At 52.3% G+C, this 17,922-nt stretch overlaps 1 protein-coding gene across 4 annotated transcripts; it reads left to right on the forward strand.

Moving 5' to 3' along the window:
• Window positions 1–41: 41 nt before the first annotated feature.
• Window positions 42–17,209, forward strand: LOC103469478 (uncharacterized). 4 transcript variants are annotated; one of them, XM_008417178.3, is made up of 14 exons: window positions 42–1,004; window positions 9,491–9,655; window positions 9,786–9,825; window positions 10,573–10,598; window positions 10,676–10,736; window positions 10,877–10,938; window positions 11,011–11,043; window positions 11,455–11,497; window positions 11,584–11,633; window positions 15,462–15,485; window positions 15,568–15,648; window positions 15,758–15,778; window positions 15,884–15,941; window positions 16,020–17,209. In XM_008417178.3, the coding sequence occupies exons 2-14, from the start codon at window positions 9,553–9,555 to the stop codon at window positions 16,021–16,023; spliced, it is 606 nt and encodes a 201-aa protein (XP_008415400.1). In that variant the 5' UTR covers window positions 42–1,004; window positions 9,491–9,552; the 3' UTR covers window positions 16,024–17,209. The 4 variants fall into 4 exon arrangements, 3 of the variants coding, with proteins under 3 accessions (XP_008415400.1, XP_008415402.1, XP_008415401.1); XM_008417180.3 differs by having other exon boundaries at window positions 15,571–15,648; XM_008417179.3 differs by having other exon boundaries at window positions 9,546–9,655.
• Window positions 17,210–17,922: the final 713 nt, after the last annotated feature.

Raw genomic sequence — 17,922 nt, forward strand, 5'->3', positions numbered from 1 at the left:
TCCCTGCAGATCAACATAAAAATCTGTTTGAAACAAAACGTCTCAAATATCAATGAAGGTGATGAAACTGGGTCGGAACCGGGCCGGGCGCAACCAGTGCTGATCTGGGGATGAGTGGTTTGGTCCAACCTGCTGGTCCAGCCGGGTCCAGAACCAAAACGCAGCTCACTTCGTTTTCTGTTCTGTCCTGGCCCAGGTTCTGTCCTGGACCCAGTTCTGTCCTGGCCCAGGTTCTGATCTGGACCCGGTTCTGATCTGGACCCGGTTCTGTCCTTTCCCAGGTTCTGTCCTGGCCCAGGTTCTGTCCTGGACCCGGTTCTGTCCTGGCTCAGGTTCTGATATGGACCCGGTTCTGATATGGACCCGGTTCTGTCCTTTCCCAGGTTCTGTCCTGGACCCGGTTCTGTCCTGGCTCAGGTTCTGATCTGGACCCGGTTCTGTCCTGGCCCAGGTTCTGATCTGGACCCGGTTCTGTCCTTTCCCAGGTTCTGATCTGGACCTGGTTCTGATCTGGACCCGGTTCTGATCTGGACCTGGTTCTGATCTGGACCCGGTTCTGTCCTTTCCCAGGTTCTGTCCTTTCCCAGGTTCTGGCCCGGCCCAGAGCTGTGCATGGTGCTGGTTCTGGCCGGGTTCTGCAGCAGCAGCAGCAGGTGCGGCGGCGGCGCTGCTTCCTGTGTCGTGTGGTTTCCTGTCTGTAGGAGGATGTTCAGCTCGCCGCTGCCGATTGGTCGATGCGTCGCTGTGAAGTCGGCGCTCGGTGCTGCAGAGGAGCTGCTGCAGCAGAACGGCTGGTCGGCCCACTCAGCCTCGCCGCAGCGCCCTGGTACCGCCTGGTACCGCCCGGCCGTGACTCAGACCCGCAGAGGCTTCTGGCGCCGCCGGCAGCGTCGGGCGCCGCCGACGCCACGCGACTCAGTGAGACGGCAGACATCTTGGAAGATGGTGGATCTCTGGCTGCAGTAGCTGATCTGGATCTTCGGCGCCGAGTCTCTGGGCTGCAGGTGGGTTCCTCCAGGCGGCGGCGGCTCCCTCAGCACCACTCCGCCTCCGCCGAGCGCTTCGGTTCCGATCGCTGAACAGAACCTGACCCGTTCTGGTTCGCCACGTTCCGGTTTCCTGTTCTGATCCGGTGCTGACTGCGGCGCCGACGCAGCATCAGAGCGGCGCCACGTTCCTGTTGCAGGGAGAAGAACAGCATCAGAACCGGGACGGGCCGGTTCTGACCCGGAGGTCGGTTCTGAAGCCGCTCAGTGAAAATGTACCAAACTCCACCTTCAGAAGCGGCTCGCTGTGACCCGGCCCGGTTCTGGGTTCTGACCAGTTCCAGGTTCTGGCCCGGTTCTAGAAAGCAGGCTGACTTTCTGCAGTCGGTTCTGACCCGTTTGAGGAACTGGCAGATAGTCGGCGACTGCTTCACACGTTACTTTTTATTTCAGCACGTTCTGAGCGGTTCTGGTTCTGAGCGGCTCTGGTTCTGAGCGGTTCTGGTTCTGAGCGGCTCTGGTTCTGAGCGGCTCTGGTTCTGAGCGGTTCTGTTTCTGAGCGGTTCTGGTTCAGGAATCGGATCCGTTTCAAGTCAGTTTTGATGATTCCGGTGGTTTGAACCCAAAGTAATACATGTGGTTCCGGTCCAGTCCATCATGGACGACACCGTGGCCCAGGATAAGCAGAGAAAGTTGAGTGGAAGGAAAAAGTGTGAGAAATATCTGCAGCAGGAGAACTGGAGCGGATTGTTAGAGACTGTCTGGGTTTGGACCGCAGCTACAACCAGAACCAGAAGATCCGCCACACAGATGGATCCGGGACTTGGACTATACCGCTGCAGTCCTGAACCAGAGACGAGTTCTGACAGCAGGTCCCGTCCAGAACCAGAGGTTCTGTTCAGAGCCTGGCCAGGGTTCTGGTTCCGGTTCTGTTGGGTCTTTCCTCTCATTTCTTCAGATTTTCTTCCGGATCAATGTTTTCCTTCGAACCTTTAAAATCTGGATTTCTGGGTCGCTTCAGAACTTTTGGGTCCAGTTGACGTGATGTGGGTCGGGTCTCCTTTGGTTCTGGTTCTGGAGAATCTTATTAAAATGATCGGCCTCTGAAGGTTTTATTTTTGACCCATTTGGATCTTTTTGGTTCAGATTTCTGGACATCGTTTGGGTTTAACTCGTGGTTCTGAGTCGGGTCGGTTTGGACCCGTCCAGCTGTTCTATCTGTTGGTTCTGCTGCAGAACCAGGGTTTCAGATTCCGGATCATCAGCTCAGTGGTGTAAATGGACTGATCAGAACCGGTTCTGTTTGTCTGCAGGGCCCGGCCCGGCCCGGTTCTGTGTTTTTACTCAGGATGTGGAGGAAACGCTGCAGCTCAGCGAACGGTTTGATCTCGGCTTCCTGCCTCGCTTCCTTCCTGACCCGGTTCTGTCAGCCTGTTGGCTTCTGGGTTCAACATGGCTGCTGCTCCAAGCGCTGCCATGGTAACGCCGGTTCTGACTGTCTGCCGAGTTTGGACTCGCTGGTTCTGAAACAGAGAGAAAATGATCAGAACCGTACGGCCACATTGGATTCTGACTCGAGGAAACACGCGGTTCTGATCCGGTTAACGATGCGGTTCTGCTGTGACCCAAAGGACTGAAAGATGAAAACTGCTGGTTCTGTTGCTGGAACTGGACCATCCTTGCTCCATGGTTCTGATGGCGAGTCAGCTGGTTCTGGACCGGTCCAGAGTCCAGACGTGGTACTGTCCAGATTGAACCGGATCAGAACTTCCTGTTTGTTGTTTTACTGGACTTAGTTTCACGTGGTTCTGATGACTTAATCCTGAAACTTTGTAGATTAATTTTAAACTGGTTTCTAAACTGGTTCCAGGCTGCAGGTGAACTGGACTGGTTCCGGTTCACATTGTTCCGAGTCGGTTCTGGATTTGGACGTAAATCAGTTTTAATTCAGTTTAATTTGTTTTTGGACTTTGGTTCCTAAAGTTTTGAACTGGTTTCCCGGCCGTGTGACTGGTCCCACTGCTGGTCCCACTGCTGGTCCCACTGCTGGGTCCAACTACTGGTCCCACTGCTGGTCCAACTACTGGTCCCACTGCTGGTCCCACTGCTGGTCCCACTACTGGTCCCACTGCTGGGTCCAACTACTGGTCCCACTGCTGGGTCCAACTACTGGTCCCACTGCTGGGTCCAACTACTGGTCCCACTGCTGGTCCCACTGCTGGTCCAACTACTGGTCCCACTGCTGGGTCCAACTACTGGTCCCACTGCTGGTCCCACTGCTGGGTCCAACTACTGGTCCCACTGCTGGGTCCAACTACTGGTCCCACTGCTGGGTCCAACTACTGGTCCCACTGCTGGTCCCACTGCTGGGTCCAACTACTGGTCCCACTGCTGGTCCCACTGCTGGGTCCAACTACTGGTCCCACTGCTGGTCCCACTGCTGGTCCCACTGCTGGGTCCAACTACTGGTCCCACTGCTGGTCCCACTGCTGGTCCAACTACTGGTCCCACTGCTGGGTCCAACTACTGGTCCCACTGCTGGGTCCAACTACTGGTCCCACTGCTGGTCCCACTGCTGGGTCCAACTACTGGTCCCACTGCTGGTCCAACTACTGGTCCCACTGCTGGGTCCAACTACTGGTCCCACTGCTGGGTCCAACTACTGGTCCCACTGCTGGGTCCAACTACTGGTCCCACTGCTGGTCCCACTGCTGGGTCCAACTACTGGTCCCACTGCTGGTCCCACTGCTGGGTCCAACTACTGGTCCCACTGCTGGTCCCACTGCTGGGTCCAACTACTGGTCCCACTGCTGGTCCCACTGCTGGTCCAACTACTGGTCCCACTGCTGGGTCCAACTACTGGTCCCACTGCTGGGTCCAACTACTGGTCCCACTGCTGGTCCCACTGCTGGGTCCAACTACTGGTCCAACTACTGGTCCCACTGCTGGTCCCACTGTTGGGTCCACTACTGGTCCCACTGCTGGTCCAACTACTGGTCCAACTGTTGGGTCCATTGCTGGTCCCACTGCTGGTCCCACTGCTGGGTCCAACTACTGGTCCCACTGCTGGTCCCACTGCTGGGTCCAACTACTGGTCCCACTGCTGGGTCCAACTACTGGTCCCACTGCTGGTCCCACTGCTGGGTCCAACTACTGGTCCAACTACTGGTCCCACTGCTGGTCCCACTGTTGGGTCCACTACTGGTCCCACTGCTGGTCCAACTACTGGTCCCACTGCTGGTCCCACTGCTGGGTCCAACTACTGGTCCCACTGCTGGTCCAACTACTGGTCCCACTGCTGGGTCCAACTACTGGTCCCACTGCTGGGTCCAACTACTGGTCCCACTGCTGGGTCCAACTACTGGTCCCACTGCTGGGTCCAACTACTGGTCCCACTGCTGGTCCCACTGCTGGTCCCACTGCTGGGTCCAACTACTGGTCCCACTGCTGGTCCCACTGCTGGGTCCAACTACTGGTCCCACTGCTGGTCCCACTGCTGGTCCAACTACTGGTCCCACTGCTGGGTCCAACTACTGGTCCCACTGCTGGGTCCAACTACTGGTCCCACTGCTGGTCCCACTGCTGGGTCCAACTACTGGTCCAACTACTGGTCCACTGCTGGTCCCACTGTTGGGTCCACTTCTGGTCCCACTGCTGGTCCAACTACTGGTCCAACTGTTGGGTCCATTGCTGGTCCCACTGCTGGTCCCACTGCTGGTCCCACTGCTGGGTCCAACTACTGGTCCCACTGCTGGTCCCACTGCTGGGTCCAACTACTGGTCCCACTGCTGGGTCCAACTACTGGTCCCACTGCTGGGTCCAACTACTGGTCCCACTGCTGGTCCCACTGCTGGGTCCAACTACTGGTCCAACTACTGGTCCCACTGCTGGTCCCACTGTTGGGTCCACTACTGGTCCCACTGCTGGTCCAACTACTGGTCCAACTGTTGGGTCCACTGCTGGTCCCACTGCTGGTCCCACTGCTGGTCCCACTGCTGGGTCCAACTACTGGTCCCACTGCTGGTCCCACTGCTGGGTCCAACTACTGGTCCCACTGCTGGTCCCACTGTTGGGTCCACTACTGGTCCCACTGCTGGTCCAACTACTGGTCCAACTGTTGGGTCCACTGGTGGTCCAACTGCTGGTCCCACTGCTGGTCCCACTACTGGTCCCACTACTGGTCCCACTGTTGGGTCCACTGCGGGTCCAACTGCTGGTCCCACTGCTGGTCCAACTGCTGGTCCAACTACTGGTCCCACTACTGGTCCCACTGCTGGTCCCACTGCTGGTCCCACTGCTGGTCCAACTACTGGTCCCACTACTGGTCCCACTGCTGGTCCCACTGCTGGTCCCACTGCTGGTCCAACTACTGGTCCCACTGCTGGTCCAACTGCTGGTCCCACTACTGGTCCCACTGCTGGTCCAACTACTGGTCCAACTACTGGTCCCAGTGCTGGTCCAACTACTGGTCCCACTGCTGGTCCAACTACTGGTCCCACTGCTGGTCCCACTGCTGGTCCCACTACTGGTCCCACTACTGGTCCCACTGCTGGTCCCACTGCTGGTCCACTACTGGTCCCACTGCTGGTCCCACTACTGGTCCCACTGCTGGTCCCACTACTGGTCCCACTGCTGGTCCCACTGCTGGTCCAACTACTGGTCCCACTACTGGTTCCACTGCTGGTCCCACTGCTGGTCCCACTGCTGGGTCCAACTACTGGTCCCACTGCTGGTCCAACTACTGGTCCCACTGCTGGGTCCAACTACTGGTCCCACTGCTGGGTCCAACTACTGGTCCCACTGCTGGGTCCAACTACTGGTCCCACTGCTGGTCCCACTGCTGGGTCCAACTACTGGTCCCACTGCTGGGTCCAACTACTGGTCCCACTGCTGGTCCCACTGCTGGGTCCAACTACTGGTCCCACTGCTGGGTCCAACTACTGGTCCCACTGCTGGGTCCAACTACTGGTCCCACTGCTGGTCCACTGCTGGGTCCAACTACTGGTCCCACTGCTGGTCCCACTGCTGGGTCCAACTACTGGTCCCACTGCTGGTCCCACTGCTGGTCCCACTGCTGGGTCCAACTACTGGTCCCACTGCTGGTCCCACTGCTGGTCCAACTACTGGTCCCACTGCTGGGTCCAACTACTGGTCCCACTGCTGGGTCCAACTACTGGTCCCACTGCTGGTCCAACTACTGGTCCCACTGCTGGGTCCAACTACTGGTCCCACTGCTGGTCCCACTGCTGGGTCCAACTACTGGTCCCACTGCTGGTCCAACTACTGGTCCCACTGCTGGGTCCAACTACTGGTCCCACTGCTGGGTCCAACTACTGGTCCCACTGCTGGGTCCAACTACTGGTCCCACTGCTGGTCCCACTGCTGGGTCCAACTACTGGTCCCACTGCTGGTCCCACTGCTGGGTCCAACTACTGGTCCCACTGCTGGTCCCACTGCTGGGTCCAACTACTGGTCCCACTGCTGGTCCCACTGCTGGTCCAACTACTGGTCCCACTGCTGGGTCCAACTACTGGTCCCACTGCTGGGTCCAACTACTGGTCCCACTGCTGGGTCCAACTACTGGTCCAACTACTGGTCCCACTGCTGGTCCCACTGTTGGGTCCACTACTGGTCCCACTGCTGGTCCAACTACTGGTCCAACTGTTGGGTCCATTGCTGGTCCCACTGCTGGTCCCACTGCTGGTCCCACTGCTGGGTCCAACTACTGGTCCCACTGCTGGTCCCACTGCTGGGTCCAACTACTGGTCCCACTGCTGGGTCCAACTACTGGTCCCACTGCTGGTCCCACTGCTGGGTCCAACTACTGGTCCAACTACTGGTCCCACTGCTGGTCCCACTGTTGGGTCCACTACTGGTCCCACTGCTGGTCCAACTACTGGTCCCACTGCTGGTCCCACTGCTGGGTCCAACTACTGGTCCCACTGCTGGTCCAACTACTGGTCCCACTGCTGGGTCCAACTACTGGTCCCACTGCTGGGTCCAACTACTGGTCCCACTGCTGGGTCCAACTACTGGTCCCACTGCTGGGTCCAACTACTGGTCCCACTGCTGGTCCCACTGCTGGTCCCACTGCTGGGTCCAACTACTGGTCCCACTGCTGGTCCCACTGCTGGTCCAACTCTGGTCCCACTGCTGGTCCCACTGCTGGTCCACTACTGGTCCAACTGCTGGTCCAACTACTGGTCCCACTGCTGGGTCCAACTACTGGTCCACTGCTGGTCCCACTGCTGGGTCCAACTACTGGTCCAACTACTGGTCCCACTGCTGGTCCCACTGTTGGGTCCACTACTGGTCCCACTGCTGGTCCAACTACTGGTCCAACTGTTGGGTCCATTGCTGGTCCCACTGCTGGTCCCACTGCTGGTCCCACTGCTGGTCCCACTGCTGGGTCCAACTACTGGTCCCACTGCTGGTCCCACTGCTGGGTCCAACTACTGGTCCCACTGCTGGGTCCAACTACTGGTCCCACTGCTGGTCCAACTACTCCTCCCACTGCTGCTCCCACTGCTGGTCCACTACTGGTCCAACTACTGGTCCCACTGCTGGTCCCACTGTTGGGTCCACTACTGGTCCCACTGCTGGTCCAACTACTGGTCCAACTGTTGGGTCCACTGCTGGTCCCACTGCTGGTCCCACTGCTGGTCCCACTGCTGGGTCCAACTACTGGTCCCACTGCTGGTCCCACTGCTGGGTCCAACTACTGGTCCCACTGCTGGTCCCACTGTTGGGTCCACTACTGGTCCCACTGCTGGTCCAACTACTGGTCCAACTGTTGGGTCCACTGGTGGTCCAACTGCTGGTCCCACTGCTGGTCCCACTACTGGTCCCACTACTGGTCCCACTGTTGGGTCCACTGCGGGTCCAACTGCTGGTCCCACTGCTGGTCCAACTGCTGGTCCAACTACTGGTCCCACTACTGGTCCCACTGCTGGTCCCACTGCTGGTCCCACTGCTGGTCCAACTACTGGTCCAACTACTGGTCCCACTGCTGGTCCCACTGCTGGTCCCACTGCTGGTCCAACTACTGGTCCCACTGCTGGTCCCACTGCTGGTCCAACTGCTGGTCCCACTACTGGTCCCACTGCTGGTCCAACTACTGGTCCAACTACTGGTCCCAGTGCTGGTCCAACTACTGGTCCCACTGCTGGTCCAACTACTGGTCCCACTGCTGGTCCCACTGCTGGTCCAACTACTGGTCCCACTACTGGTCCCACTGCTGGTCCCACTGCTGGTCCCACTACTGGTCCCACTGCTGGTCCCACTACTGGTCCCACTGCTGGTCCCACTACTGGTCCCACTGCTGGTCCCACTGCTGGTCCAACTACTGGTCCCACTACTGGTTCCACTGCTGGTCCCACTGCTGGTTCCACTGCTGGTCCCACTACTGGTCCCACTGCTGGTCCCACTATTGGTCCCACTGCTGGTCCCACTGCTGGTCCCACTGCTGGTCCCACTATTGGTCCCACTGCTGGTCCCACTACTGGTTCCACTACTGGTTCCACTGCTGGTCCCACTGCTGGTCCCACTGCTGGTCCCACTGCTAGTCCAACTACTGCAGGAGAATCCGCCTCCAACCAAACCTGGAATATTCTGGAATCTTTACTGGGTTTGAACTGATTGGCAGCCGGTTGGGTCCAGATCCCTTTTGATGGGCCGGTTGGGTCCAGAACCCTTTGGATGGGCCGGTTGGGTCCAGGACCCTTCGGATGGGTCCGGTTGGGTCCAGAACCCTTCGGATGGGTCCGGTTGGGTCCAGATCCCTTTGAACGGGTTGGGTCCAGAACCCTTTGAACGGGTTGGGTCCAGAACCCTTTGGAAGGGTCCAGTTGGGTCCAGAACCCTTTTGATGGGCCGGTTGGGTCCAGAACCCTTTGGATGGGCCGGTTGGGTCCAGAACCCTTCGGATGGGTCCGGTTGGGTCCAGATCCCTTTGAACGGGTTGGGTCCAGAACCCTTTGGATGGGTCCAGTTGGGTCCAGATTCCTTTGAACGGGTTGGGTCCAGAACCCTTTGGATGGGCCGGTTGGGTCCAGATTCCTTTGGACGGGTCCAGTTGGGTCCAGAACCCTTTGGATGGGCCGGTTGGGTCCAGAACTCTTTGGACGGGTCCGGTTGGGTCCAGATCCTTTTGGATGGGCCGGTTGGGTCCAGAACTCTTTGGACGGGTCCGGTTGGGTCCAGATCCCTTTGGATGGGCCGGTTGGGTCCAGAACTCTTTGGACGGGTCCGGTTGGGTCCAGATCCTTTTGGATGGGCCGGTTGGGTCCAGAACCCTTTGGTCCAGAGTAAATGGCTGCACCAGGCGTCGACCTTTTCAGCTCTTCGTGCGCTAGGAAAGTCCAGCGGTGTTGTCCAATCACAGCGTCTCGTAGCAGCCAATCAGAGGAGCGTTTAGCTTCTGATGGGAACTGGACAGAAATGAAAACCAAATCAAGTTCAAGGTTCATTTTGATCTGGGTTCTGTCTCTCTGGTTCTGGTTCAGGTTCTGGTTCTGGTCTACCTGTTCAGCCGATCTCCTGGTTGCATTTCGTCCCCAGATGAACGATGGACGTCTCCTGGCTGGCTCTGCTCATGATGGCCGCCGTCTTCGCCGCCTCCGTCCTGCTGGCCGCCGTCTGCTTGGACTGCGGCAACAGAAGTCCTCTGGGTGAGACGAAGCGCCGCCTCGCACGTCAAGACGTGGCAGAGGTCACTTCCTGTGCTTTTACAGTCGGACCTCTGAAACCGGGCCGACACCAGAACTGTGTGATGTTTGACGTGTCGTTGTGTGTCTGCAGCCTCCATTAGCCAGACGGCGGCGTCAGAGGAATACGTCCCGTAAGTCTCCTGTCTTCTGACCCGTTTGGTTCTGACCCGTTTGATTCTGACCCGTTTGGTTCTGACCCGTTTATTGAGGTCCAGAAACACCATCAGCTCATCCAGCTCGATGCTTTTACTGGCAGCTCCAACCGAAGATCACGCGTTGGCTTCTACCTCTTCCTTCCACTCCTAACTCAGCATTTCTCCGTTCACTGCGTTTGTCCCCCCGTCTGTTTTCCTGCTAACTGATTGATCAGCGTCCTTCTGCCACTCCTCCTCCTCCTTCTCTTCCTCCTCCTCCTCTTCCTCTTCTTCCTCTTCCTCATCATAAATCCACATCAGCTTTTCTGCTTTTCTTGTTTTTTCCTCCAACTAGCAGGTCAGTGATGTTTCCATCACCGACCTGCTAGAAACATCGACTGAAATGCTTTCCTGCTATGCTAACCTTACCTTAGCAGTTAGCTTAGCATACCTTAACCTACCTTAGCAGTTAGCTTAGCATACCTTAGCAGTTAGCTTAGCATACCTTAACCAGTAGCCTAATGTACCTTAATGGTTAGGTTACTCATAAATTCCCCTGTAATGACGGCCGGATGAACAACTCGGAGTCAGGAACTGGTTTTTCTTTAAAACTGACACATTTTTGCTGCTTCTGATTTGATGCTTTTGACGACTTTTAAATGAATTATTTCCATTTAATGACTGAATGAGTTTTAATAATCTGGAAAAAACAAAAACAAAAATCTCTTTTCTTTCTGTCAAAAGTTCTGGATTCATCGTCGTCCATCCATGTGAGTTTAAAACATCCATCCATCTTACATCCATCCATCCATCCATCCTAATGATGTTTTCTCTCCGGTCGGTCCAGTTGCCGGTCAGGCCCGGTTGGACCAGAACCTGGTCCACTCTCCCTCCACCCTGAAGCCTCAGTGAGTGTCTTCTCTCTAAACCAGATCAGAGTTTAGTTTGGGTTTCCAGTCACAATGCTTCTGGTTTCCTCCAATGAAAACGGAGGCCCTTCACATTAAAAGCCTTTATTTCAGATGAACTCTGTTTTTGTTTCCTTCAGCCCGATCCCTGCTGGTCGCGGTTCTGGCCAGCCGCTCCGGCCCTACACACCGACAGAAACCGGTGGGTTGGTTCTTCATCGGGAGCCGTTTCTCCTCATGTGGGCGTTTCTCAGCTCATGTTTTCCTTCCACAGAGAGCAACCCGAGTTACGAGAACCCGGCCCCGGGTAAGCGCCGCCATCTTTCCTCTGAGCCAGATTAGACCCGCAGCCGAGCGGCGCCGGATGTTCTTTATCTGTTCATCTGCAGACCACAGCAGGCGCAACGAGTTTCATGAGAGCGATGGAAACTCTGAGCCGCTCTTAACCAACCAGCTCACTTTCTAATCCTGCTCAGTCTGAACTGAATAGAAACCGATTTAGCTTCAGTTTAAATCTGGATCCTAGTCAGAGGCAGGAAACTAACTGGGACGACTAGCAGCCAGTGAGCTGCTGCTGCTGGCTGCTGCTCTCATCTGGGTTTGAATCGGAGGCTCGTTTGGGTTGATGTGCCTGTTATTGGACCGAGTGAGGGACTGGTCAGGTGAGGAAACGGGTCGTTTTCATCTACATGACAATCTTTTTCATCTTTTTCCACAGAAACGGATTTTCCCGACAGCGACGCTGAAGGCAACGGATACATGTAGGTCCGGTCCGGTCCGGTCCAAGTCCCATTGTCCAGTTCCCTCCAGAATCTGACTAGATTCCCTGTTTCTCTGATTTCTGCAGAGAGGTCCTTCCTGAAACCGAGCCGAGCCGAGCCTCCACTCCCAGTTTAGGTACTGGAAACTCTTCAGACCAGAGTTCTGATCCAAATGGACCGAGAAATGTCTCCGGGTCACCAGCCAGTTTTTCTTTGTAACATTTTCCTTCAATCCAAACCCACCAGTACAAGCTAATTAGGATTATTTATTCTTAACTCTGTAATTAGCTACACGTTAATTTAACATAAAGTGTTGACACCCCAACACAGACATCACTTTCAGTAATTACTAAAACTCTGCATTCATTTCCTATGTTCAACATTTACACATTTTGGCTCCGACTTCCCCAGATAGAGTCTAGTGAAGATGTTTCTATTCATTTTAGATATTTTAAACGCTTTTAATAGCTGTTTTCTAACGTGTTCACGGCCGCCATCGTGTTTTCTGGCTACCTGCTAGCTTACCGTAGCTCCCCCTCCCGGACTCTCATCAACCTGCGGCAGCAACCAATCCCCGGAATCCCGTCCTTCTCCTGACCTGCTCCAGCGGTCAGACTTCGTGTGGTAAACGTATCGGACACATTTTTCTGGATGGACTCAGATGCCGTTAGTTTTACTAACTCGCCGCGTCACAGATCCGCTCATTTCTCAGCCGAAATGGCGCCATGTCTGATTTCAGAGAAGGGGGCGGGCAAGGCTGGCCAAGGAGGGATTTTATTGGATAAGCCCAATGTCCTTCGATAACATCAACCAATGGGCTGTCGCGGTTTAGAAAAATTACATTTGATATACTTTTGTAAACTACGAGAGCCTCGTACGGAAGCCGAGGAAAACATTTTTCGAACGCTATCAAGTTATAACGTGATAATTATCTTGTTTAAACTGTCCAGCAGGTGGCGGTAGTGCGCTTTTCCTGCAGGCATAAAGAAGGCTAGCACAGTGGCTAACAGGAGTTTTCCTTCATGCTCGGTCCAAACAGGGGCGGGAGGGGTCGTGACCATTCTAAGGGCCCTTGACCTTGACCCACACACACAAACAAGAAAAATTACAGAAATTTAAAAAATGGCCTTATCAGTTACTGTTACTGTGTTTTTTAAATTGTTTTTAGCAGTAAAAATTAAATGTTACCCTCCCAGACCAAAAAGCAGACATGTACATTTACACTGAACTCCCCCCTGGATCTGCGTTAAATGGTTCGTTCCTGCTTGGGTGACGTTTTCAGCAGCAGTCAGTACAAGACAAGAAACATGGCGGTTACTATGCTGCCTAGAAAAATAATGAAGTCAAGTTTTCAAAAGAATAGAGATATAAGAGAGAGAAAAGACAAGAGTGTAAATTTGTAACAGTTTTTCTACAAGAGGTGAGTAGACTGAGATTATCAATCATTTAGCATAGTTAGCTTAGCTACAGACCACTGTTTGCCTCCATAGCATTTAATGAATTAAAGAAAATAAATACCAAGATATTCATATATTTAACTCTTCCCTGTGCCTTTTACCACTTAACAACAGGTGAGTCAGTCAGCAGCAGCTCTAACCCCCCACACCCCCAGTGAAAAAACTGAGCAACACTGTGTTCAATAACAAGCTAGTTAGCATCATTCCAGGGATCCATAGGGATTTCTCTGTCTTTGCTCTTTTTATAATTACACAACAAAAACAACATTTTTGCTGCTGACAGAAATTCAAACAATCTTTATAAAATGATGATGAAAAACAGCCTCCTGTCTGGACTGCAGCCAGTCCACAGTTTTACCTTAGCTTGCATTTAAATCACAGATATCTGTTGCCACGTCCCTCCTGACCCGACCTCTCCTGACCCGTCCTCTCCTGACCCGACCTCTCCTGACCCGTCCTCTCCTGACCCGTCCTCTCCTGACCCGTCCTCTCCTGACCCGTCCTCTCCTGACCCGACCTCTCCTGACCCGTCCTCTCCTGACCCGTCCTCTCCTGACCCGTCCTCTCCTGACCCGTCCTCTCCTGACCCGTCCTCTCCTGACCCGACCTCTCCTGAGTGAAATTAAAGCTGCAGTATGTAACTTTTATAAAAAATGTTTTTTTACATATTTGTTAAAACTGTCATTGTGTTGACATGAAAGATAATTTGTGAAAAATCTATTTCCTCTGCCTTCTTCCAGTGCCATCCAAAACAACCAATCAGAGGCAGGAGGCGGGTTTTAGTGCTGTCAATCACAATCTCATGTGGTGCTGCTCTTCCTTCCTCCCCCTCACTCTGTGCCGTGCTGCAGCTAGCATAGCACAGAGCCGTGCTGCAGCTAGCATAGCACAGAGCCGTGCTGCAGCTAGCATAGCACAGAGCCGTGCTGCAGCTAGCATAGCACAGAGCTGTGCAGATTCAAACTGAATGCTCAGTTTAGTTAGCATAGCTACCAATGATGGCAGATAAACAGTTTTCCTGTAACAAGTTGTTTCTCCACCATTAGCACATTTAGCAGTGAGTGAATGAGGTTGATTGGCAGCACTAAGACCCTCCTCCTGGCTCTGATTGGTTGTTTTTGTCAGAATTGCTCATTACTTTAGATAACAATAGTAGTTCAGGGAGGAGGTGGATCTTTTCTCAGATTATCTGACTCATAGCAAAGCGTCATAACATGGTGACAGATTTAACAAATATGGAGAAAGACTCAAGAAACTAACAGTAGTTGCGCAGGGGGGCAATTTAAGTTCTCGTCATGGAGCCCAAGATTCCTGGCATGGAGATAAACCATTAGTGGTATCCGCACTCTGAGCGGGATCCTAAACAAGGAAACGTCGGTCCGATCCTGACTGACCAAGAAGGACCGCTGCAGCAAACAGGAAGGGGCGGGACAGGAAGGGGCGGGACGGACCGCTGTCAGCCTCTTACCTTATTTAGAAATGGGACCATTGCACTCCGGAAGTGAAGGGGGCGCCATTTCCTATATTATCCGTTTTTACTTTCTTTTGAAATCTGTGATACATTTTCATCTTTAGGAAGGAGTTTCACTCTCAGAATGTATTTGAACTTCAATCTTTTATTTACTTCAGCGCAGCTCACAGCTTTTTAGAAAATCCTGTAGTTTTCGGTGAACTTCTAAATCTGCTGCTTAAATCGCATCTTTTCAGGCCTGCTACTGCCTCTAGCGGCCTGGGGTGGTAACACAACTAATATAATTACGTTACTAAATCAGAATACCACAAAGTCTTTATTATTTATTATTAATTTCGGCATTACTGGAGCAGTAAAAGATCAATTATCTTATAAAACAACATATTTTTTCATTTTCTTAAGGATGTAGAGCTAAATAAATGACAATACTTTTATACATTATAAATATCTATATAAATCAATTATAGGAGAAACAAAGGAAATAAACATGAAAAACATGTTGAACTATAATAAAAATACCATTTGCAATGTATACGTAAGAAATTTAATTGAGCAAAAGTCAAACAAATTAATTAGGTATATAAGAATAACCAGGTTGTTAAACAGATATAAGCAAAATTTCCCAGTTTTGTTTTTACGATGCCATGTATGTTATTCTGAGTCTGCCGTAGCCTCGGGCCCTCAGTGGCTCCTGGTTAGCCTGTTCGTTAGCATGCTCAGATGCTCGTGGTTAGCCTGTTTGTTAGCATGCTCAGATGCTCGTGGTTAGCCTGTTCGTTAGCATGTTCAGATGCTAGTGGTTAGCCTGTTTGTTAGCATGCTCAGATGCTCGTGGTTAGCCTGTTCGTTAGCATGTTCAGATGCTAGTGGTTAGCCTGTTTGTTAGCATGTTCAGATGCTCGTGGTTAGCCTGTTTGTTAGCATGTTCAGATGCTAGTGGTTAGCCTGTTTGTTAGCATGCTCAGATGCTCGTGGTTAGCCTGTTTGTTAGCATGCTCAGATGCTCGTGGTTAGCCTGTCTGGTTTCTCTCCACAGATAGCGCCGACTACGTCAACCTTGGTAAGTTTCTGTTTGCAGCTCAAAGAATAAAAAGTTCCTGGTTCTTTTTTCTCTTTGCTTTTAGTTTCTTCTCTTGTTTCAGAAGATGAAAATAAAAACCAAGCACTAGAACCGGAACCAGAGCCGGACCAGGACTCGGACTCGGACTCAGAATCTGATCACAGTAAGTCTACGTGTGCCGGTCTCGCGCTGGTTGGAGGGTCTCACCTCAGCAGAACGTTCTCGGTCCGGTTCTGATTATCCATCAGTTCTTCTCTATTTTCTTCCTCCAGACTACGAGAACGTGAAGTCAGGTGAGTCAAACACCTGGGCTCTGTACTGTACCGAAACCCAGAAACCTTTTTTCTAGAACTTTCACTCAGAACTGGGTTCTGAAGTTCGCCCTCCTGCTTTTCTAGCAAACGGATCTCCTGCAGCCTCGACGCCGGACGAAGATGATGAGAACTACGTGAACGTGTAGGTGGAGGAACTCACCTGCCAGGTAAACCTCCACCTGTGGAGCCGGAGCCAACCCAGTCTACTTCCTGCTTTCAGATGATCCGGTTGGCCCAGCAGGAGGACCAGTTCTGACAGCTCTTCATCATCATCTTCATCAGAACCAGGATCCTCCAGCCTCCGTTTACACTGCTGTCTCACCTCGTAGCTTGATTTCTGTAAACTTTGACTAGACCTCTAGACTGACTTGTGCGGCTTGTAAGGCGAAATAATCTGACTGACAGGGAGCTAAAGGTGAGGGTGATGGACCGAAGGCCTGACTGATGTGAAGCCAAAGTGTTTCTATCAATGAGGCGGGTAGAAATACTTTTAATATATTTTATCCAAATAAAAGTAGGAAGGGATTTTTTTTGATTTGGAAGTTTTCTATTTTCCAACATCAAACAAACTTCTGGGTTTGAATCTGCCAAGAACAGAGAGTGAAAAATGGCCCCATAGGAGGTGAAAGTACGACCCGATAGTTCCTGTCAGATTTTCTCCATGTCTTGGATGATCCAGCAGCTTCAGAAACCAATCAGCAGAAACTAATCGGGTCAATCAGCCAATCAACTGGGAAAAATGACTTTAGTGACATTTTCACCATGTCACTCGTTCAGATGCCAGTTTGAGGCTAAATGCCCAAATTATTACCGTTAACTTTTGATTGTGTAACTTTTCAAATGACATCTGACTTACTTGGATAAGGAAATGGAAGGTCAGAGGTCAACCAGTCATTCTGGATGAAATGGAGACAGTCTGGGAACGCAGCCCTGTGGAACTAACTGGGATTAAATAATCCAACCATACTAATCTGTTAGAACGAGCTGACGCAGACTCCTCAATCTAGATTGGGTTGTCTCGCCGTGTTTCTGCTTTGACACTCCAGATTGTTCAATAATCTGATCAATAATCTTATTGATCACCACTTATCTAAAGCTTCATGTTCACCTCCTAGGAATTTCCTTTAAATGTGACTTAAATCCAGAAGAGGAATCTCTGAAACATTGAACCCAAAATCCAGATTAATCCCGAGTAGCACCAGGGTGAGGAGCCTTCCTGTTGTCAGAGTAAATATTTAGTTTAATTCATTGCAACTTTCCAAATGACTGCGGTATTTTTGCTGGCGTCGGCGCCGTTTCATTTCACTGACGACTCCTGAGAATGTTTTTGATCCAGCGTCTATTTAAATGTTTTCTGTCATCTGATATAGAAATGTTTTTATCTGAATTAAACTGAACATTGTAGAAACACCTGAGACTCTGGCTTCCTTGCTCGTCTGGGGACTGCAGCGCCCCCTGGGGACAAACTCCAGATCAGCAGATCATTAAATTATTCAATCCGAGGATAAATCTAGAATGTTCTCAGGAATATTTTCCTCCTACTTGTCCAGAACTCAAACAACCCAGGAAGTTGCCAGACCTTCATGGGTTCTGATTCTGACCCGATTCTGCTCTCAAGGGGCATTTTCTGAAAAAGCCCTCAGATGGAGCTCCGCCCAGAACCAGAACCTGCGCCGCTCTGACCCAGGTTCTGGTTTTGTTCATGATCCAGATGTTGGGCAGCAGAAACTAACTCACCTGCTCCAAGAGTCGAGAAGCAGAAGACAAAATCGAGACAGGCGGCCATGTTTTCCTCCTCATCGTGGGTCGGGTCGGGTCGGCTGCTCTCTGAACATAATGGATCAAATTTTCTCTGACCAGGCTGGTCAAAGCAGAGACCTCTGGTCCCGATGGGACCCATTCTGCTTATTTTCAAAGGGGCCAATCTGGGACAGTGCTCACACACACACACACACACACACACACACTCACACTCACTCACACACACACACATTCACACACACACACACACTCACTCACACACTCACACACGATTTCGTTTTCTGTACGATGACCTGGAGGCCGATTCTGGTTCTGAATCCAGAAACACGGCACCACGTGGTTCTGACCACATACTGGATCAG

The sequence above is a fragment of the Poecilia reticulata genome, chromosome 8 (assembly GCF_904066995.2).
Source record: "Poecilia reticulata chromosome 8, P_reticulata-male-v2, whole genome shotgun sequence".
NCBI classification, from domain to species: Eukaryota; Metazoa; Chordata; class Actinopteri; order Cyprinodontiformes; family Poeciliidae; genus Poecilia; species Poecilia reticulata.